Source organism: Etheostoma spectabile, chromosome 11 (genome assembly GCF_008692095.1).
Source record: "Etheostoma spectabile isolate EspeVRDwgs_2016 chromosome 11, UIUC_Espe_1.0, whole genome shotgun sequence".
Taxonomy (NCBI): Eukaryota; Metazoa; Chordata; class Actinopteri; order Perciformes; family Percidae; genus Etheostoma; species Etheostoma spectabile.
This window is the reverse complement of record NC_045743.1, coordinates 16,740,000-16,763,672: the sequence shown is the minus strand read 5'-3', so window position 1 is coordinate 16,763,672 and position 23,673 is coordinate 16,740,000. Positions and strand designations below refer to the sequence as shown.

Sequence of the window (23,673 nt, the reverse complement as noted above, 5' to 3'; positions counted from 1 at the left end):
TTTAAAACTACTCCTAGAAGTACAATTTTTTTCAAAAACTTACTCAAGTAAATGTAACAGAGTAAATGTAACTCGTTACTACCCACCTCTGCTTACCATTTATTGGATGGTGATTTATCCACCAACGGTTGTGGAGGTTTGTAAAAGTAGAGACCGCACACTGACTCAAACAAAGCGACTTTTTTATGTTAGTGCAATTTGACAGTTTTTTGTCCTTTTTATTTTCATTTCATTGACAATATTTTTGTGGATTTGTTTTATTTCATGTGTATTGTGGTTCAAAAGCATGCAAGTTTAACCCTTTAAGCGATCACCGCCCTCAAGACAATGCTTGTGACTCCACCAAAGGCAATGCAGTGTATTTAGAAGCTTCTCTTTGCTCTGCGCTGCTAAAAATATGTGTATATGACAATCCTCCACTCCTCTAATGCAAACCTCCTCTCACCAACACTCAGGACCAAGCACCATAGGGGGACTGAGCTTTCACCATTGCAGCCCCCTCCAGCTGGAATTCCCTACCCATACACATCCATACGGACCTGGACACATTCTCAAAACACACCTCTTTAGATTAGATTAGATTAGAGCTGTCCAGTGTTACGCAGCACACAGAATTGTGGGGTCACCTTGTTACTCTGTTTCATTGTGAACTGCCATTCTTGTCATTTTGTTTGATTGTTCTCTCGAGAAAATAATTAAACGACTTTCACCAAATATCTAAACTTTTATTCCAGTCTATAGCCTGTCTTCATTTTGTTTCAACAAGGTCTCTTCTTCAACACAAAATCATCCCTCGCTGAACAGAAACTTCCACAACACTTTCCACATAGTCTTAGATTCCTCACTTGATAGTTACTGGTTTTATTTTGGACATCTCTTTTTATGACTCCACATTTTAGATATGTTTTCCGCCATGTTTACATTCATAGAATGTTCCTTAAATCATGCAATGAATAATATATACAAAATAAACAAACCCCTCTGTGACAACCTTCATAATATAAATAGGAATTGAACTTGAAAGTTGGCTGTATGGAAGTGCTACTGAAGTGAAGATTTTTAACTCAGAGTATGGGAAAAACAAAGACTGTGTGGGGAAAAAGAAATTGTTGCCTGCAGCGTAAAACAAAGAGTGGGTTTTATGTCACAGAAGAGTGGTCATGGTTCTTTCTTGAATTGGGATGCCTTCTTTATTCACATCCTTTAGCATTACCAAAAACTAGCATAAAACCAGCACTTAGATATTTCAAACAACAAAACAAAAAAAATGTTCAATTAGCCATTCTATCATTTATCTATTATATAAATCTATAAATCCTTTTCATTTAATTGTGTAAATTATTGTTAAACCCTCAGGTCAAGTTACCTTGCCATCTGCTCTCTTACAGCAGGTTTCCTTTGTTTCAGCTCGGTCTGTGTACAGAGCTAATGCACTTCAGTGTGCATTGAGAGACAATGTCCCACTGAATCCAGAACAAAGTGTGTTAGAGAGGCTCATGCCAGACCCATTTAAAAGCAGGATGTGACCAGTGGTGTGTATGAAAATGTTAGATGAAAGGGGGAAACAGTGTAACTTTTACCACTGCGCTGATAGCACCAAGAAGTTGAAAAGAGTGACATTTTGGTTTTTGAAGTAAAAACAAAAAAAGGATGGGCTGGACGTTTGTGCACCTGCTGATTTTGATGACACTCAGCTGTCTGGCTGAAGATAAGAAAAAGGTTTCTGTTTCCTGCCCAGACTTTCAGAAGGCCTTTGGAGGCTCCTGCTATGAGTTTGTGGATGTACAGCATACTTTTTTCAGTGCGCAGGCTTGGTGTGAGCAGCGTGGTGGACACCTTGCATTTATCCCAGATGAAGAAACTCAATATTTCCTTAAAAGATTCTTGGATCCCAAGAAGGATGTGTGGCTTGGAGTTGCACTTTCTTCCTTTCCAAACCTGCAATGTTCTTCAACTGTTGAAGGTAAGAATGCCATATCATGGATTATAGACAACTGCTGCGCCAAATTACGCACTGTGAAAATCTTTTTTTGGTCTGAATTGTAATCCATATGAAATGTGATCCATTAAATGCTACAAATTAGAACCCCATTGAAGAGAATGTATACTATGCTGATTAATATTGGTGATTAATAACATAGTCTTATAAATTATGGTAATTTGGTGCAGTGGTGTGTTATATATACAGTATATTATTATATTTATTTGGTCTGATGATCTTTTTCACTCCTTCCGATCTCACCACTACATTTACCTACAATGCTACCTTCGGATCCTTGTCTTTTATCTAAAGTCCCTTCCTCTCTGTTTCGGCAATATCTTTCTTCTTTCTCATACGGCTACTAACCACCTGGCCCTAAACCCTGTTCCTACTTTTCCCCACTCCTCCCTATTGCCCCACCCTATTGTGCAATAAATAAGTCTTGATCACAGCACAAGTTAATGGAAAATTTCTAATGTGGGTAGTATATTTGTGCAATATAAGGGGGAGGATGTGCATATGTTGTACAAATATTGTACCTTTCCCAGAAGTACTTTGTTGTACCTTTTGTTTAAGGTACATTTTTGATCCTCAAATGTATAATATTGTCCTTTTAGAAGGTACAACAAGTAAGGTACAATTTTGTTCCTCTGAATGAAGGTACACCAATGTACATTTGAGGGTTACACCACAGTGACAAGCCTTTGTTCCTTAAAGGTACTGTTTTGTACTTTGTTTTCTGAGCGTGTAGGTTCTCTTTTTTCTGTCCGTGTGGGGGAAGGTAGGGGGATTTTTGTGTGTGTTATTGAAGGATTTGTGTGTTAACTTGCATTATGTGGCCAGTTTTTTGTTCTTTCGGCTGCCCAAGACCAATTTATCTCATAGGAGACAATAAAGGCGTATCTTATTTTATTCTGTTAGTCACTGGCCTCCATACTGTTGCCATCAATCTCCCCCTGCCCTCCTGTTGTTCTGAAACAGTAGGGAACACAGTGCCAGCGCACAGTGTACTGGACCTCTACAGGCCGTCGGCCGATGCACCTACTCTAGTAAAAACTGAATTCTACCAAATAAACAGAAACTCTGTTGATATAATGTTGGAGAAAATATTACATATTTTTTCCCTCTCTCTCTCTCTTTTCCTCTCTCTCTGCCTCCCAACCAGTAAAGACAGATGGCCGGTCCTCATGAACAATAGCCTGACATTGTCATACTCAGATTCTAGTCAAAATGTGAGTCTGATACTGATCCATTGGGCTGTGATTATGGGGCGTGTTTCAACCGAACCCAGAAAGAAAATGCACTCAATTGGATAGACCTACAACCAATCAGAGCAACAGAGTATGTGACATACTGTATGTTGAACTTTTGCCGAATCTCGTAGGAAGGACAGCAAAGACATCTTTATGATTGACAAATGCCATGATGGCTGTTCTCTGTTCCTCTTTAAAATGAATGCGCTATTGATATGCTCCTCTTCAACATTTGTTTTTATTTTAGCTGTACAAGGTACAGGCATTCATGTATGTATATATATATATATATATATATATATATATATATATATATATATATATATATTATATATATGTGTGTGTGTGTGTGTGTATGTTCAGCAATGGTTTGTTCAATTCTCAGGTGCTCTCTCTTGGCTGGATGGTTCACATATCACCTATTCAAACTGGGTGAGCAGCCCGCAGCTAGGAGCAGCCTGTGGACACATACTGAAAGACTCTGGCTTCCAATGGAAAGCCACAAGAGACTGCAATCAAAAACTGCACTTTATCTGTCAGTTTGGTATGTATTCTGCCTCAAACTTAAAAAATCAAAAACAACATAATGAATCACTCTATGATAAAGATGAATCACCGCTATGTATTGTATGTTTTGTATTGTCTTCTTCCCAGACTCTGGGAGATCCATCGTGTGTGCAGGTCGTAACGCCACTCTGCAGTGCGGTTCTCATCAAGTCCTAATGATAGATGTTGGCTTCTACGGTCGTAAGAACATCCATTACTGTCGATCCACGCTCTCCCCACTATCACCATTAACAGAACATCAGTGTGGCTGGGTGGATGTTGTTGCATCATTAACAGGTACATGGTCAAATAGTTTATTTGTTACATGCAATTATTTCCATATCATTTATCAATTATTTTTGTTCTGATAATTGATGTTTGATATGTTTGTTTTGTTATACAATTACCTAAACCAGAGCTTTTAAAGGATTTGACCTCGGAAATAACCTCTCTTAGCTTCCTCTCATTTTATCTGCTGAACTCAATCGGGGAACAAGTCAGAATAGGGAAACAAACAATTAAATAATTTAAAAAGGTTCTGCATGGATGAAACTTCTGATGAAACCCAATCCACATTTGAAGGAAGTGATTGCCAAATATGACAAAGCGCACATTGTGTCACTACAGACCATTGTTTGCCCATCAGGGCAATTATGGAAAAATAAACACAATAATAGCTTCCAAGCTCAATAGCTTTTAAGATCAATCAATGATGTCCATCCAAAGATTAATATTGACTCATGCATTTAGCTGATGGCAAATACAGACTATCCATTCATTTTCCAAGCTTGTTCAACCTGTTATAGGGTCATTGGGCATTACAACCTTTCCCAGCATGCATAGGAGGTAAGAGGAATGTACATGCTGTACAAGTCAGAAGTCTATCACATTGCTAACCCATGTAGAAAGTCACATTTTAAATTCACCTACCTTTTATGTGCTCAAACAATCAGGAAACTCTCACAGATGTTACAGTTTTGGAATGAAAGCCTCTGTCCTGATTGTTTATGACCACCTCCGAGAGGCCCCTTAGACACAGCTTCTAATGCTGTTGTTTTACATTTGCTTTTTGGATTACTCTTCACAGATTGGTTAGCCTCTAGTCCTATAGATGAAATGAGGGGATGAACAATCACTTAAAATGTATCATGATATGTGTGACAGAGCGCATGGCTGCCGTCACGGCAATACTCTACCAATTTTAGCCTTGAAGTCTGACCTTAAATGTTGCCTGTATATATGTTTATTTAGTTTGTTCATATGTTAATGTTAATGATCACAAGGTTTAAATGATTTGTGAGTCTAACTATTCCTCAAATTGTTAATGTGAATCATATGAATGTCCAGTGTGATAGATGCATTCAGATTGGCGGTATAGAGCCTATAAACAATGGCTGAGCGCATGAGAGATCTACATGTGGAGTTGTTATTTGCCTCCAACTCAGTGGCATAGGCAGAAGTAGTATTTTGGACAGGCCAGTACAACAGTGAGTGGGCCATTTTCAAAAAGACATAGAATTAGCAAAAAGAACAAACTGAAAAAACAGCAAAAGTTTTAGCTTCCAACCAGGGGCGGATTTAGTCATTTTGACGTCTAAGGCAAACAAAGTCATGGGGCCCTCCACAACCCCTGTTCTCCCCTTTTTCAGTCCTTATTTATCTGAGAAAGACGTGCTCTCTGTCTGAGTGCTGGATCATCTTCAATCATAACACATTGATTAGGGTGACTGCTATTCACAGGGTCTAGTGGCTTAATATTATGTTTGTCACCATCTTCGTCATTGCTATAGTTATCATCATGGACAGTGAAAGCAGCAGTTCCGTTACCATCTCCATTCGAAGGATCCTGTAAGGTTCTCTTGCATGTAGCCCCTGCATCACTAGAGCAACCTGGGCTGACTCTACTCTTTATCAGTGTTAGCATTGCTAGCGCAAGCACCGGCTTCTTGCTGCTCTTTAGTAACGGTAATGTTAGTGTTGTTAGTAGCCGTTGTGAAAAAGGTTGTTGCCTTTGGAAGTTTTGCTAAAAACGTTCTTCTTTTTTCCCGCTTCTTCCTTTTTACAGAACCACTTTGGTAGCTTCCCTTCTGTAGCCTCCAGCTTACAGCATGCTGACGTGTTTGTTTACAAACACACATGCAGATGCGCAGTAGGATAATGGAATAGTCCAATGAAGTGGGGACTGGGGGGAGTTTCTCATCATGAATTAAACAATCGGATAGCACTTTAGCGTATCAATGTTTAGAGATATAATTAATTGGTGAAAAGTAAGACAACAAATCGTAACCATAAGTTTATGAGGCATTTTACGGGGCCCTTGGTAGCTTGGGGCCTAAGGCAATTGCCTACCTTTGCCTAATGGTAAGTCCGCCTCTGCTTCCAACATATACTGCATTGCAACGGCAGTAGCAGTACTGTCTGCAACATGTTCAATCAACAAAGCTCAGTCTAAAAGGTTTGTACACAACAATATAGACAAAACCTGTTGATATTAACCTATTCAGAGTAAAACATATTTGCATCGGCAGAACCAGCTGCATGTGCTCTGCACAGCACTGTTATAATATTAACCATTTTATTGCACAACGTGGAAACTAAACATGAACCCAAACAGCGGAGAAGGTGTTTACATACTGCATGACATAGAATAGCATACATCAGACTGAAATCACACGTGGAACATATCCTTTGTGCATTCATAACAGCATTCTTGCTTCAGGATGCGCTAGCAGAAGTAAAAGAAAATCAATCAATGAAAACTTCCAGCCAATCATTGTTTGAACTGTGAAAGATATGGAATGAAAAGTGGCCAGCAAGGCGCCAATTCTTAGACAGTGTATGGAGTCCACGGCAGTGACAGGGTCAAAGAAAACTACGTCAGTTACAGATAAGTTATCTTGTTATTTAATGTGGGCCAAACACAAACGTCTTTCAGCTAGAAGCCATCATCAGTGTTCACCATTTCTTTCTAAATAGGAAGGTCACTAGGTTACAAGAAGCATGAAACCCTGTTTGACCTAATGTGACCTCTGTGAGGGCCTTCTCTGTTGCTGATGGGCTGTCAGCTCCGCTGGGGAAATGTCTTCACAAGCCGCAGAAAAGCTCGTCCTTATTTACTATTCTATTCCATCCTAGGAAAGTGTCCGTACCACTTTAAAGAGAAGCCATTGCTGTTGCGGTAACTTTTAACAGTGCATTCCTTAACACACCCAAGGTACATTGTGTACAAAGCCAGCTAGCTAACGTTAGCTGTTGAACGCAGCCCGGAGAGTCTACCTGTTACTCCAGTAACCACCAGTGTCCCGAAGGCTTCCTAATTGTTTGGTCCTTATTCTCTGGTTCAAACAGTTTTGTTTTAATCAGAAGAGAGGACATATTGAAAACACACAAATACAGTACTTCTGTTACTATTTCTTTGGCTCATACAATTTTCTTATTAACTGTTGTACCGTTGTCGTGTACACTCACCTAAAGGATTATTAGGAACACCTGTTCAATTTCTCATTAGTGCAATTATCTAAGCAACCAATCACATGGCAGTTTCTTCAATGCATTTAGGGGTGTGGTCCTGGTCAAGACAATCTCTTGAACTCCAAACTGAATGTCAGAATGGGAAAGAAAGGGGATTTAAGCAATTTTGAGCGTGGCATGGTTGTTGGTGCCAGAGGGGCCTATCTGCTCAGTTACTGGGATTTTCACGCACAACCATTTCTATGGTTTACAAATAATGGTGTGAAAAGGGAAAAACATCCAGTATGCGGCAGTCCTGTGGGCGAAAATGCCTTGTTGATGCTAGAGGTCAGAGGAGAATGGGCCGACTGATTCAAGCTGATAGAAGAGCAACTTTGACTGAAATAACCACTCTTTCCAACCGAGGTATGCAGCAAAGCATTTGTGAAGCCACAACATGCACAACCTTGAGGCAGATGGGCTACAACAGCAGAAGACCCCAACGGGTACCACTCATCTCCACTACAAATAGGTAAAAGAGGTTACAATTTGCAAGAGCTCACAAAAATTGGACAGTTGAAGACTGGAAAAATGTGGCCTGGTCTGATGAGTCTCGATTTCTGTTGAGACATTCAGATGGTAGAGTCAGAATTTGGCGTAAACAGAATGAGAACATGGATCCATCATGCCTTGTTACCACTGTGCAGGCTGGTGGTGGTGGTGTAATGGTGTGGGGCATGTTTTTTTGGCACACTTTAGACCCCTTAGTGCCAATTGGGCATGGTTTAAATGCAATGGCCTACCTGAGCATTGTTTCTGACCATGTCCATCCCTTGATGGCCACCATGTACACATCCTCTGATGGCTGCTTCCAGCAGGATAGTTTACCATGTCACAAAGCTCGAATCATTTCAAATGGGTTTCTTGAACATGACAATGAGTTCACTGTACTAAAATGGCCCCCACAGTCACCAGATCTCCACCCAATAGAGCATCTTTGGGATGTGGTGGAACGGGAGCTTTGTGCCCTGGATGTGCATCCCACAAATCTCCATCAACTGCAAGATGCTATCCTATTAATATGGGCCAACATTTCTAAAGAATGCTTTCAGCACCTTGTTGAATCAATGCCACGTAGAATTAAGGCAGTTCTGAAGGCAAAAGGGGATCAAACACAGTATTAGTATGGTGTTCCTAATAATCCTCTAGGTGAGTGTATACAGATAACACTAATTCTGACACATCCATAGAAAAAGATTTTTAAATACAGCTGCATTTCATTACCGTGGAGATAGTTGAGCAACTGAACATTAGCAGTCCAGGGGCAGTGTGGGAGCTTTGAAGTGCTTTGTTTTGTGCTCATGTTAGAAGCACCACACAAGTGCAGTCTATTTATGATAATAATGTCAGTGAGTTGTTGTGTAGGATCACTAGTTGAATTATTACCTTTCCACTGGCCCACTAGTAATGCTAAATATTAAGTAGTAAGTTGTTAAATTTTCCATAATGTCATTTTGATTGGTATTATAGTTAGCTGATTATGTACTGTTTGCCAGCTCACTGCCACAGCCGTCAGATCTGCCAGATTGCTGACGTTGTGGACTCCTTTGATGACCCCTGTCCACAGCTGGGGAGCTACTTGTCTGTAGACTACCACTGCAAAGATGGTAAGTCACAATCATTCTAAGCAATCATAAATGTTCCAAGTAAAGGGTATATCACACATTCTACATCCAGAAGAAGAGACAAGTCCCATTTTTGGATTTTGGCTTCTAAAAATCATAAAAACAATCTAATCCCTAAAGTTGATTTTTATTCTTTTGCATATTCCATTGTGTCTTATGTTCTGAATGGGAATTAAAAAAGTTCAACAGGAAAGGTATTAAGTGAAATTTCCCAGTTCAAGGTGTTTTCAATGTTGATTTGGTAAACTTCCACTGTTTTATAAGTTAAATAAATGCAACATCTTTCCAAAAGTCGATTAGTAACAAAATTTTGAAGATATTATTGTCCAGTTTTTCTTACCGTGCCTCTCTGCTGTCTGCTGAGATGATGAGGATCTGTGCTTGTCTGTTTTGTTGGAAGCCCAGTTTGTTAAAGACACTTTGCTTTAAATTATCTCCCCCCAGGGCTCACACTGTCAGTGAGCGCAGTGGCTGCTGTTTTTGATATCATCACCATTAGCGTGAAGTGGCTCGTCCATTTGCCACAGGGAAACCTTAGCTGCATACTGAGTACAGGAGATGGCCATGTTATTTATCTGCATAGTCCAGAGGGGTGAGTAATAACTTTTACAGACTCAACTGAGACAGACTAAGTGGGTTTTAAATAAATTATACTACTCAGCCTGTGAAAACAGTTAATAATGCATTCCGTGACTCTGGAGCAGCATTGCCAAGTTTGAGAGAATAACCCTGATGATGTGATGATTTGGCTTGAGACTTTAAATTCATAACAGGTGGATTGTATTACAAATTGTAGGGGTAGAGTTTGAAAAACATACAGCAGGCATTAACAGTCAAGGAAGGCCTGACAAAAGAGTTGCATTGTGACGAATGTGACATCCAAACATTTTGGATCACCCAACGTGGGACTAAAAGTATAATATACTGTGTGTGTGTGTGTGTGTGTGTGTCTGTGTGTGTGTGTGTGTGTGTGTGTGTTTGAGTGTGTGTGTGTGTGTATATATATATATATATATATATATAGGATTTCTTTTTTTTTTTAATCTGTCTCCCAAAAGTCCCCCAACTTTATGGTGTATGGAGCACTAATACATTGTTGGGGTACCCCTAGCCTCGCACTGCCAGATGCTGCCAGACCCTGGCGAGTCCAAACAGCATTCTTAGATGGGAGAAAAATGTGCTCTGGTTTATTAGCATTTCTTTGAACCAATAACAATAGTCATAGGCGGCGCTAAGCAGGAAGGTACTTGTATTGGTGGAACCTGTGTACGTTTAAAGGTTGTTTTTTAATGGATAAAGTTCTATTAATTGATATCAAGGAATTGACTGATTAGACTGATTTGTGTGTGACCTATCTAACCTGAATTACTTTTTTTTCTCCAAGAAGCAATAAGAGCACACTGTGATCAATGTTAACTGTTTCTATGTTTGATTTTTCTCAGGCTGGAGAGAAGCGAGGCACACAGATATACTTATCCAAGCACATTTCTTGTGGCAGTTGAATGCACCAGCAGGGAAATGTACATTAGAGCTCAAAACATAATAATCATTGAAGAGCCCATATCAGTGTTTGGTGCCATCAGGTGCTATGCTGGGAAACGGTCTTTTCATGCAACCAACTGCAAAGCCCTTTACAGGGAGCCATTTCAAATTGAAATAGAGGTAAAAGCAGGTAGGTGCCATCATGACCATAATATACCATGATTTATTTTTCAAGGTTTTGGTGTTTTTTTTTCATTTTTTAAACATATTTCTTTATTTTCCCACTTTTCTTTCTGCAGGTACAAATGTGACCTACCGAATCCAGAGTGAGGAACATTTGTTGTCAAACATATCTGTGTTCAGAGGAAATGTACCCCAGAACATCACAGTGGCTCCAGAAAGGATGAAGCAGCTAGGGCCTGGCTGCCACCAGCTGACCCTTTCTGCATCTAACACGGTCACGTTCCCTGAAATTTCCACAGGCCTGCAAGTAATGTAACATCAATCAAGTCAACATATCACAATAATAACACAATAGCAAGCATCATGCAGCAAGATGCATCAACCCTTCGTCATTTTGTTTTGGTTGTGACATTTTCATTAAGTTGATTGAAGGCCTCTCTAAATTAAGAAATTAAATTCAACCTTTAATTATAGCATCCCATTGCTTAATTAGTGGCATATCTGTACACACCAGAACACAGTGGAAGCATCATCACTAATCAAAGTTGGTCTTCAGACACCGTAAAATCGCATGAATGAGGGGAAAACACCACCAATAAAAATTTCCAGGGCTTTGCATTAATAGCAATCTTGCTATAAAAGGCATCTTAAGTTTTAAAGCATAGTCACAGTTTTAACAGCGATTGGCATTCTTGTTTTCCACTTTATGCCTTTTCAGACCTACAGTATCTCTGAAAAAATGAAACCGCCATGATGAGAAATTTTCTTAAAGGTGCCCTGCCACACATATACTGCCACACATAAACATATTTCAACAAAAGCAAATGAATACTGAAGATACTACAAAATCAAATGAACATATATGAACCCTGTAAGGTTACATACTGGAGTTATTGTTATTGTTATTACTCATTAATATATTCTTTATTAATAGGTTACCATTTCTTAGGTCACTATGCATAGACACATATGTATCTGAGGTTGCCTGGTTGTGAGTCCTCAAACTTCACTACACTGCAGAAAAAGATGAAAAGATAAAAAATCTAGAGCATCCAATAACTCTATAACAATGACATCAACTTTTGAAACTGAAGACCTTGATAGTTTTAACATGAGCAACACGATAAAACTGGGGCAGCTGCGTGATCCCGCATTTCTAAAGCTTCAGACCATATTTCAGTTTTTTTCAATTTTTTACATTTCTGAAAGCATACCCCTTTCTAGGAATCAACACAAAACCCCCAAAAAACCCCAAAAGGCAAAAACCCCAAAACCCCGCAAATGAAACTCTCCCCTTTAGGCAAAGGGAAAGGCAGCAAGGCGCTTTATTGATGCAATTTCGCAACAAGGCAAACAAAGTGCTTTTAAAAAAAATCGTTAAAAAAAAAACAAAAAAACAGTTAAATCACAAGCATTTTAAAACCGTTTAAAAACATGAATAGCAGTTAAAAAAAAAGAAACATAAAACAAATAAAAATTTACAGGCAGCAAAGAAATTTAAAGAAAAGATTAGTTTTAAGAAAGGCGTCAATAAAAGGCTTCACCTTGATTAAAAAATGAGAGTAAGGGGTTACGTTTCTGGGGGTTTATTCCCGTAGAGGACATGAAATGAAACCTTACCCCCGTTTAGTTCTGACTCTGGGCAGAAAAGGACCTGTCCCAGATGACTGGGGGGTCGGGTGGTTTATAGGTAACAAACGCATATATTTGGACCTAAAATTAAGTGATTTATAAACGCAAAAGTATTTGAAATCAATTCTTTGAGACACAGAAACCGTTAAGACTTCAAAAGGAGTGAGTATCCATCCGGTCTTGTGGGACCCGGCACAGCGTTTTGACCTGCAGCTGCCATTGATTTTTTTTAGGAGCCTTTAAAGACCCCTTACAGAGCAATCTACTGAAGATAAAAGGGATGGACAATTTTTTCCCAACCCTTGCAATAAGCCCTTTTAAAACCCTTGATAATTTTTGGGTTATGGGGGCCGATTTTTGGAAATTGGGTTTAATGGGGGGGGGTTAAAGTTCAGGTCGACCCTGAACCCCCAAGTTTTCCTTTTTTGGGTCTGTTTTTTAACATTGTTGTTTGAAGTGAGCCCCCAGACTTTTATCTTTCCCCTCTCGGGCTCCAAAAAAAAACCCAACCTCATTTTTTCCTTCATTTTTTTCCCGAAAGTTCGGAAAATTCCCACCCGGGAAATTTTGGTTCGTGCACTTAGTCAGTTTTTTGTTTTGGCTATAGCCCCCTGGCGAAAAAGGGTTTTTAAAATTTTTGTGTGCCCGCCCGCAAAACAAAAGGGGAACTTTTTTTGTTTTCCCCATAATCGACCAGGGGAAAGCATTTTGATGTTAAAAAAAAAGGGGCCCAGAATGGAGCCTTGCGGAACCCCGGCAGGGAAATTTTTTTACGCCCCGTTTGCATAATTCCCAAAAGGGGACAAAAAGGTAATCCCTTTTTTTTAGTAAAATTAAAAACCGGGTTTAGTACTGAGCCAGAAACCCAACGCATTTTTCCCCAATCGGTTAGTAGTATGTCGTGGTCGACCGGGGCCAAATGCGCACGAGATAAATTAATACTAAGATTAAAATTTTGGGCCATTATCTGTGTTAAGGGGGATGTCTTTAAAAGACTTTGAAAGACCCCTTTTTCATTGCTGGGGTTTTTGGGTGGGAAAACCCCATAAAAGGGAAATCAAAACTGGGGCTTAGGGGACAAGAAAGGTTGAGTTGTTGAAAGAATTTTTTTCAATGATTTTTTTAAAAAAAGGGAAGGGGTTTGATTTTTGGCCTAAGTGCTTTTAGGACTTGCCCTGGTTTGGTTTTTTTTTAAAGATTTTGGTTTTGTTTTACTGCATTTTTCCGGGGCTGTGGAAAATCCTAAAAGAAAGATGGTTAACAATTTTGTAAAGACAAAATTCAAACAATTGCAAACATTTTAAAAAGTCCCTTTGGTAAAACCAAAAGGGAAAAGGGTTCGGGTTTTTTCAGATGTTAAAAAATGCCTCCAGGTTTTATGGTTAAATCGTGTGAAATTTTGGAAATTTGGGGAAATATTTTGCTTAAAAACACTGGGAAAACACATACCCGGGATTGAAGGAGGCAGACTGTTTGTCAATCTTTTAAATTTTTTGTTTTTGGAAGAAGGAGGCCAAAGGGTCATTGCGGGGCCTTTGGGGAAAATAAAAAGTTCAAATGTTTACTGGTACGGGGGGTTTTGGTTAACCTATCAACGTAAAAAAACAAACCCGGGGGAAATTATTATTTTTTTCTAGGGGAAGATCAGAGAAAAGGACCTTTTTGGCACCCCTCATTCCCCAAATTTTAAAAAATGCAAGTCTCTTTTTTATAGGAGTTAAAGGACCAGGAGATTTGTTTTTCCCGCCCCCATTCTTTCACTTTCCTACACCTTTTTTTTCGGGTTTCTAACCATAGGAAATTTCTCCATGGAGATCTTTTTTTCCGGGATAAAACTTTGCCTTAGGGGGAGAAATGGCTCAATAACATTTGTGTTTTTAAACATTTGAATTATTTAAAAGCTACTGACGTTTGCCCAAAGGGGGCGGGTTTTGGGAGGAAAACCGCTTTAAAAAGTGTAAATGTTTTTTTCGTGATATACCGTTTTCTGATTATCTTTGTTTGGGAAAATTTTGGGCACAGAGATAGTGCCCTTAAAGAAAACACAGGAAGATCGGGGAGAGAAAAAACAGTCCCACAAAACCTTGGGGAAAAAAGTTCAGAAACCCTTTGGGGGGACAAAAACAATCCAAGGGGTGCCCCCATTGTGGGGGGGCCCGTCACATGCGAGTCAGTCCCCTAGTTCCCCCAAAACAACAAAAAGCTTTTTGTCCCCCCGTCCCCCGGGGCTGTCAAAAAGAAAAGTTTTAAAAACACCCGCAAGGGTTACACAATCAAAGGTTTTTTTCGATTTAAAAGAAAACAGTTTTATGAAGTCCTCAATGAAGGTTGCAAAAATTTTGGTGGCCCTTTGAAATTTTGAAAATCGCTTGAGGGGGAAAATCTTAATTTTTGGAGCAAAAAAATTTTAAAAAAACAAAATTTTCCTTTAACATATTGGGGTACGTGGAAGTCCAAAATTAAAAAAAATGGCAACCCCCCTCCTTTTATTCACCTATTCTCACGCATAAAACGAATTAGGGGGAACTGACCGATGAGAAAAGCCCCGCGCTGTTATTATGGTCTAAACCCGGTTTTAGTTAAAAAATAAAATCTAGATTTGGGGTTAGTAAAAAAAACATTGATTTAAAAAAATTTTTTGCCCAAAAACCGACGTTTAGTAAGGCTTTTTGTTAGTTTTTTTTCTTTTTTGGGACCGGCTTTTAGTGACGAGGAAAGGGTGGAAAAAGGGTAAATTTGCGTTAAGTTTCTTTTACCATTCTTTTCCTATTACCTACACAAAGAAATTTAGGAAAAATTGAATCCACGGGGCCCCCGGTTGTTTTAAAAAAGTATTAATACCCCTAGTCCCCGCACCAAGGCCCCCAATATCGATATTTCTTGCCGTTTTGCACACAAACGCCTTTCAGTTGGGGGGAAGGAGTTTCTGACATCCTGGTTTGTGGTGCTTGGCGTTTTACTTTTGGGCCCCCTTTTTTCCCCTGGGGGTAGGGGGGGGCAAAAATTTATGGGGGAAATAAGGGAAAAGGGGGGTGGAGCATCAGTAGAGACCGCTTTAATCCCGAAGGGTTTGGGGTTGGGGAAAGGGTTTTAGGGGGGGGACGGGGGGAAGAGGGGAGTTGGGGGTTTTTTCCCCTGCTCCTGGTTCCCATGGTCAAATCTTTTGCACAAGGGGGGGCTGTGCTTTGGGTTTACTGGCACTTGTTGGTCTTTCCTTTTTTTTTGTGACCTTTGGGGAAGGAGCAGGGGTAGCGCCGAAATTAAAACCGATTTGAGGGGAAACACCCTTTTCTCCTTTGGGTTGTTAAGGAAAGTCTATCGGGTTTTAAAAAAATGTCTGCGCCCCCGAAAATGTTTAAATTTTCAATAAAATTCAGAGGGGGGAAAGGACATTTTATTTAAAGCCTTTGGTTTTAAATCCCAAACTTTGGCTGGGAAACTCCCTCATCTCCCTTTGAATGAAGGTTTTGGAAATGTAAACCCCCCATTTGGGGCTTAGGGGGGGGGCTTTTCAAGCAGTTCCCTAAAGTCCAGTTTCAGAATTTAACTGTTTTTTTTACAACACATTTTTACCCTATATGCAGAAAATGTTTTTCACGTTTTTGGGGGTGCTGCCACGAATGGGATTTTTTGGGGCCCCCTCCCGACACCATGTTCCTTTTGGGAAAAAAAAATATTTTTGGTGGGTTTTTTCTGTTTTTTAAACCCTTTTTCAGCATCACCCACAATCAGGGTTTGAGGCCCAGGTTTTTACTTTTTTCTTTTTAATTTCTCTCAGGCCTTTCCCTTCTGTGGCGTGTGAGACGCAGTCCCGGGCCGGGTGACGGGCCCGCGTCTTTGGGAGAGAGGGAAAACAAAAATTGGGGGTTTTCCCCCGGGAAACCAGGTTGTTGGGGGGGGATTTTTTTGCTTTTTTCCCTTTTGCAGCTTCCCCGGCTTTGTCCTACTAGGTTTAAAAGGGGTTTTAAAGGCCCCTTCCCAATTTTAAGGCAGGCCACCGGTCATATCCAAAACTCCGGGCGCTGTCCCCCCCGTTTTTCGTCCTCCCCTTTCCCGGGAAAAAAAATTTTAATCCCTTTGCTTGCCCCCGACGAGTTCCAGGGGGGCCGGGCCCCTTTTTTGATTATTACCCGTTTCCCCCCTCCTGTTTCTTTGTAGCTTGTTGGTGCTAATTAGCCGGGGTTAGATACTTTTCTGTCCATTGTTTTTTTCAAAGGAAAGTGTGTCATTTTCCCCAGGAAACCGTTAACTTCCAGTTTTACCCTTTTAAAAGGGGCCCCGGGGTTTTCCCGAAGTGCAAACTTTTGAAGGAAGTTTGTAGTATTTCTTCTACGGAGAAAGGAGGCATCTTGCTGTAATTAGCTTTAGCTACAATCACTGTAGGACAGGCTTGAGCTATTGGTAGGCCACGCTCACGCAGAAAAATTTTTAAAATATGGCAATAGCCTACTATGTCACAAAAATGTTAGTCCAGTGTTTTTGAAGTGTCCAAGAGCCGCTGCTCCATAGTTTCTCAGAGGAAAAGCACGATTATCAGCAAAAATATGCAAGCAGAAGCAGGAGCAAGCAGCAAAGCGTCTGCACTGTAAGAAGCAGGAAGCAATAAGCAAAACAATGGGATGTCATTTCAAAATGTAATTCTGTGTTCAAATTACACACACTCATCATATGAATAGTCATTTACAAAAATCAATTAAACGCTTAGGTGCTCAGTGTAAAACACTGTTATAAATGGCACATGCCAAATCCAGCCCTAAAAAGCTTCCACAGCTTCTGCAGGTGCATGTTCCACAGCTTGCTGAAGAGGTATATACTGTACATGTACAGCATGGTGATTGCGATCATTACTGTGATCCTGCTCAAGTTTGGTTGTGCTCTCTGCCCAGCCTCTTTCATTGTTAGACTAAAGTGGCCCGAATCTCATCAGAGATTATGGCTCATATTGCTCTTCCAATTTCTTGTCCTCCCTCTTTCTGTACTCCCATTTCTCGTGCCTCTCTCTGCTTTGTTGGCCAAAACAGAGTAGCTCACCTGTTATTGCTAAACCTCTGATTGCTAATTGAAAAATTTTGCATCATGTGTTTTCCCATGTGAGGAGTCAGAGGGGATAGTAGGACCTTATTTTTTAAAGTGTAGCATTTTGTGTAATGCATATAAAAAGAGTATATTTTAGTTAAGAATGTCATGCCAAATGTGGAGAAGTGTGTGTGGTGTAAAATTGGTTAAGCGGGTTAGTACATAAGTTTAAGTTTCTGGTCATTGTGTCTCAGGTAAGTATTAGTGTGTGAACAAAAAAAGAAAAACTGTAAGTTAATATTAGATAATAGATCACCAGCTTTTTAGCAGCAATTAGAGCTAACGACAAGTGATAAATGGGAAGTTGATGGGAATTTCATGTTTCTCTGTTTTGTAACTGCAGATTTGTGTGTTGGAGAAAGTAGCCGGGCTTCAGGCCTCTGTGTTGACAGAGAGAGATGATTGTCTAGACTCTCCAGCTATTACTCTTGGGGTTTCCCTTGAAAGGGGAGCGCCTGTGCTGCTTCTCTTTTCTCTGACTGGAGACAACAGCTCATACTCTGAAACCAGAGAAATGAATACAAGCAACGACATTTTTCATATCGGACACCAAGTTCGAGGTATGGAAAACGCGGACCATGTATGAAGCAAAATGCCACTGTGATTTAATGACTTGCAAAACACTTAACCATCAACAATCTGATTAAAATAGTATTTAATCTCCTCATGTTTCAGCAGTTTTTATGTGCAGATTGTATTGAAATTATTTGAATGTATTCCATTTTCACAAGTGAATGTTTTGCTACAGGATCTGTGCAAGTGAAACTCAGAGCATGGAACGCATTCTCCTTTTTGGAAGTAGATGTGGATACGTTTGATATCTGTGGCAAGGTCATTAAACTAAATGAACAAAATAACCATTTGTTCAGACAGGTAAAATGTTTTTCTTTTTTTGCTTCAACATTTATATATTTATTTTATTATAATACATTATTTATTATTTAAGTCCTTTTTGTTAATTTTCTTTTTCAGAGAAAGAAACATCTTAGAGTTGTCAGGTCTCCAATGACCATCATTGCAGCACCTTCATATAAAATACCTGCCAAAAATCTAAGTATCACTCTTTCAACAAGTGATCCAACAAAACTAACTGACACCAAAAAACGATATGAGTGGGCATGCAGTAAGAATTATGCTTTTTCTACTCTTTTTTTAATTGAAAGATTAAGTATTAAAAATGTATTAGTTTCATAAACATAGGTTTTGTATTGATTGTCACAGGCCAGAACATTACATGTAAAGGAGTTTGCTAAACTCCACTACCCTCAGTTAGTCTTGCTCTGCGTGTCAGTTTTGTCTCCATTTTGACAAGACATATGTTAACAGTGGCAGATTGAAATTTTTAGTCATATTTTCAAGGCAGACACTACAGGTGAATATGGAACACTTTTTAGATATTACCATGAAACTTCCCCAGGTTGAGTACTTGCATTAAGACAATTATTTTTTTGTATTACAAGTTTTCTGAAATTTCGAGGCATTGTTTAATCAAATATCCGCTACAAAAACAGAAATGTGAACATTGTATGACAGCGGGTTCAAAACTCTTGTTTCATTCAGTGTATATATATTAGAATCAAAGGTTTAAACAGTGAGAATATGGGCTATCTCTATTTATTACTCCATTCATTGGAAGTTTGCCTGTGGTGTCTAGCTTTAACCCTTGTATTGTCTTCACTTTCGGGACCCTCTCGTATCCCTCGGGTCAAATTGACCCGTGACTTTTTTGGGGTTTTAAAAACAATTCTGAAATGCAATCAGTCTCTACTAGAAAACAATTAAAAATGGAAGTGTGATTCATTTTTTGTCATAAGGTTATAATTCATGTTAAAATCCACTATGGAAAAAAACGTAAGTGATCATATCTTTAATTTTCTGAATTGAGTCAGAAATGCATGTTCATCACAGAAAATAAGTTAAGGCCATTGATTTTTAGGTAGAAAAATGTATACTTGGGTCAATAGAAATGGGTTAATTTGACCCGAATACCGTACAAGGGTTAAAAGCTTCCCAGTTCTATATGGCCTTTGTTAATTTTGAATGAAAGCTGTAATTTGCAGAAGAAATTATTCTTAAATGTTTTGCATCAGCATGTCAATTGTTATTGCAGCAGAAAAATCAGTCCTTATTGATTCACAGATGATCCCTGTGTATGTCAAGAACGTTTTGAGGGACTGACGTACACTATTAATGGAAAGTGCCTACCTGATCCACTTCAATTTATTAAGTATGATTTTAATGAGATAAATAAAAAAGACAATAACGTGGAAAAAACCACATCTATATGCATCACCGTTACCCCTCAGATGTACGTGCCAGCTTGGCTCAGGTAATTGAAACTGATCATACTCTAGCATAAATTATTTTAACAAGCAGAGACATAAAATCTAATTGTTTTGCGCCTATATGGTTTCACAAGGCATTTGTTTGTTTGTACAATAGTCTCAGTTGTACTATAGGCTGTAACCCGATAAAGGAAGACACAGATGCAAAAATTGTAATGGATTGTGAAGGACAAGCACAGTGTCCAGTCGTTGTATGGAACATTGAGGACCCGAGTGACAGAAAGAACTGGCCAGTAAGTTTGATAAAGTAATTCTAAATGGTTTGGGACTAAAAGATCAGATTGTGTTAAATATTACTAATAACGTTAATGAGTACATGTTAATTAATTTACAGTCTGAGACAAGTGATTGTTACAAAGAAGAAAATACAAGGCCACTTATAAATAAACAGAATGGTGGGACTGAATACACTGTGGCATATAAGACTCTTCAGTCTGCCAAGTCAAATGGTCGGGATGTCACCGTTGTGATAACTTCTGGTAAGTTAGCTTCTGGTCCGTAACATATAAAATCTGATATGTGAATTATCTTGCCATTTCTGGTTCAGACCAATTATAAATGTGTGTTACTGAGGTAGTAGTTTTCTCATGAATATCCTTTGTTAACTGAGGGACAACATTAAGTTGAACTCACTCACACCATGGCAGAACCACTTTTTTTTAAATCCAGTTCTGTGTCATTGCACTGTGTATACATGAACTGTATGTAAGCTCCCTGCAGAACAGAACAATAGACGTCTGAAAAGATCCGTCAGATGTGAAATGCCGCATGGAAGGTCGTTTGAGATCTGACGGATTTTGACAGACCTTAAGCTGCCTACACAATGATGACACGGAGCTGGATAACATTTGGCAAAGTATCTCCAAAAGGATTTAAATGCTGTTGATCTTCTTTTTTTTTCAAATATTCATTCAATATGAACAAACCTGTTTTTGCAGAAAAAAAGTACTTTTATTTCTTTGAAATAATAGTCTACAATTTTTATTTCTTCTTTTATACCAAAGCGGATGTCATATCTTATTACAAAACGTACACCATAAAGACATCATCGTCTAAAGAGACATCCGATCCAACAGATGAGAACGAAAACCCAGTTACCAACCCAGTCACCAACCCAGTCACCAACCCAGTTACCAACCCAGTCACCAACCCAGTCACCAACCCAGTTACCAACCCAGTTACCAACCCAGTCACCAACCCAGTGACCAACCCAGTTACCAACCCAGTTACCAACCCAGTAACCGCCAGTACAACAGCAAAAGAAAAACCAAATACCACCGCTGGTCCTGCTTCTACGTCACCTGTCACTGCTGGTTACACCACCAGCACCCCTGTCATTGCTGGTCCTGCTTCTACATCACCCGTCACTGCTAGTTACACCACCGAGACCCCTGTCATCGCTGGTCCTGCATCTACATCACCTGGCACTACTAGTTACACCACCAACAACCTTGTCATCGCTGGTCCTGCTTCTACATCCCCTGTCACTGCTAGTTACACCACCAGCACCCCTGTCACCGCTGGTCCTGCTTCTACATCACCTGCTATTAGTGACACAACAACCACCAACAATTTTTATAGCCTCAAGTGTCACATATCTCCGCTCAATGGGACAATCCTGGATGCTTTCACTATAACTTGCAATACTAAAATTCCTTGTTTTAACTGTCAGTATTGTTTTAAGACTGATAAAGGTAAGTTTTCCAGGTTAGCAAACATTTCTATGATAGGAAGACTAATTTATCTTAACTTTCAGTTATAATATAACTCTAAAGCATAGTCTCCCAGAAACCCATTGATCAAATTTGTTTTCTTGTTTGAAAATTGTCAGGTAAGCCGCTGCGTTGCAGTAGCAACAATGAAGTGAAGTATGTATTCTTACCGCTTGGAGACACCAATTCCAACTACAATTTGATTGTCACAGCAACTGCAAATAATAGCAGCTTTGTAGCTAGCACCACTCTAACTGCAAAGGTTTGTTAAAAACATGCTGATAAAAAAATGTTGGTGCTACTAACAAAACAAGACTGATGCAAATGCTCTAAACCTCCTTTATGATACAGTCTGGCTTTTTCTCCACAGGTGCAGGATTTTACAGCTGCCTCAGGCTCTTCAGAAGATCTTGAGGCTACAGTGGAGTATTATGTGTCTCAGCTAAAGAAACAAGATCTACTGTCAGGTGAAACTGTGGGACAACTTTTCACTTCTGTAGCCAACAAACTGAACGGTCAATCAGATGGATCGAAAAAATCAGATAGGCAAAAGGTAAATGCACTTACAGACTGTGGATACTAAATATAAATCTATTGTATGTTTCAGAGGCTTCATTTTCAGGACTGCAGTTGCAGGACCCCTGTTTAAGTTAGCTTATTAGGAAATATAAGGATGGAATTATCTGCTATTGCTTTTGTCACTAGACAGGATATTTGAAAGTTGAGAGAAGCAAGACACAAGGAAGACTTGGGGCAGATAGAAATCAATATATTATAGAATAGATTAAATAAATTTAAGAATTAATAAGGTACATCTATTGCAAAATTGCCTGAATGAAGTGATACAGTGGGAGAGCCCAGTGGAAAACGCTATTGACCTTCATACGGGAGGCTGGAGTTCAGATCCCTGCCCTCCCTTTCCCAGCAACCAGTCATGATTACATTGAAAAGCCTTCCTGTTTAAGTGAAATCCTCTCACACACACTACTGAAGCACTCTTATCAAGACTATTGAATGCTCTCTGAAACACTATTATGAAGACAATTTAAAAGTTCTCACTCACACTACTGAAACACTCTCATCTACACTATTGAAATGTTCTCACAATACGGAAACACTCATGTACACAATTAAAAGTGAAATCTTACCATTTCAGTAGTGTATAGGATAGTGTTTCGGTAGTGTATATGACAGTGTTTCCGTAGTGTATACTATAGTGTTTTAGTAGAGTATGAGAGTATTTCAGTAGTCTATGACAGTATTTCAGTAGTGTATATCACAGTGTTTCCGTAGTCTATATGAGTGGTTAAGTTGGGTATATGATAGCAACGTCATATGCCCGAACCACCTCAACTTGCTCCTTTTGATGCAAAGGAGCAGCGGCTCTACTCCTCACACATGACTGCGCTTCTCACCCTATTGCTAAGAGAGACGCCAGTCACCATCCTGAGGGAACTCAATTTGGCCGCTTGTACCCTAGATCTCATTCTTTCGATCATAACCCAGCCTTCATGACCATAGGTGAGGGTAGGAACAAAAATTGGCCAGTAAATTGAGAGCTTTGCCTTCTAAATTGTATGTAACACTGCACCTGCTGCGCCAACCAATTTGTTCCATTGTCCCCTCACTCGCAAAAAAAACCCCAAGGTATTTGAACTCCTTCACTTGAGTTAAGGACTCATTCCCTACATGGAGTAGGCTACTCGGTTTCCTGCTGAGAACCATGGCCTCAGATTTAGAGGTGCGGATCCTCATCCCAGCCGCTTCACACTCGGCTGCGAACCAATCTAGTGAGTGCTGAAGGTCGCAGGTTTATAATGCCATCAGGACCACATCATGGAAAAAGCAGCGATACCGAGCCAACCACACTGCAACCACACTTCACCCTGATTACCCCTCAATATCCTGTCCATAAATGTTACAAACAGGATTGCTGACAAAGCGCAGCCCTGGCGGAGGCCAACCATCACCTGAAACGAGTCTGAATTACTGCCAAAAGCCCAGACACAGCTCTCGCTTTAGTCATAAAAGATTGGATTGCCCTGAGAAGGTACTCCCTGTCCTCATACTCCTGCAGTATCTCCCACAGTATGGGATCCACAAAACACATGTAGAACCGTTGGGTATACACCCAGGCTACCTCCAGGATCCTTGAGGGAGTGAAGAGCATGTCCGTTGTTCAATGACCAAGACGAAATCCGTCCTCTTCAACCTCTTCTTTTTCTTCAGCCAAAGGTTCCTCTTAAACCCGAGGACTATTGGCCAAACCCTCCTTTCCAGCATCTTGGAGTAGACTTTACCAGGGAGGCTGAGAAGTGTGACACCCCT

At 39.7% G+C, this 23,673-nt stretch overlaps 1 protein-coding gene across 1 annotated transcript; it reads left to right on the top strand.

Moving 5' to 3' along the window:
• The first annotated feature begins 1,559 nt into the window (after window positions 1-1,559).
• LOC116698423 (uncharacterized) lies at window positions 1,560-21,759 on the top strand. Its single transcript, XM_032530356.1, has 7 exons — window positions 1,560-1,963; window positions 3,620-3,778; window positions 3,889-4,077; window positions 8,787-8,897; window positions 10,697-10,887; window positions 20,676-21,156; window positions 21,716-21,759. Exons 1-7 carry the CDS (start codon window positions 1,651-1,653, stop codon window positions 21,757-21,759), a joined length of 1,488 nt encoding a protein of 495 aa, XP_032386247.1. The 5' UTR covers window positions 1,560-1,650.
• The last annotated feature ends 1,914 nt before the right edge of the window (window positions 21,760-23,673 follow it).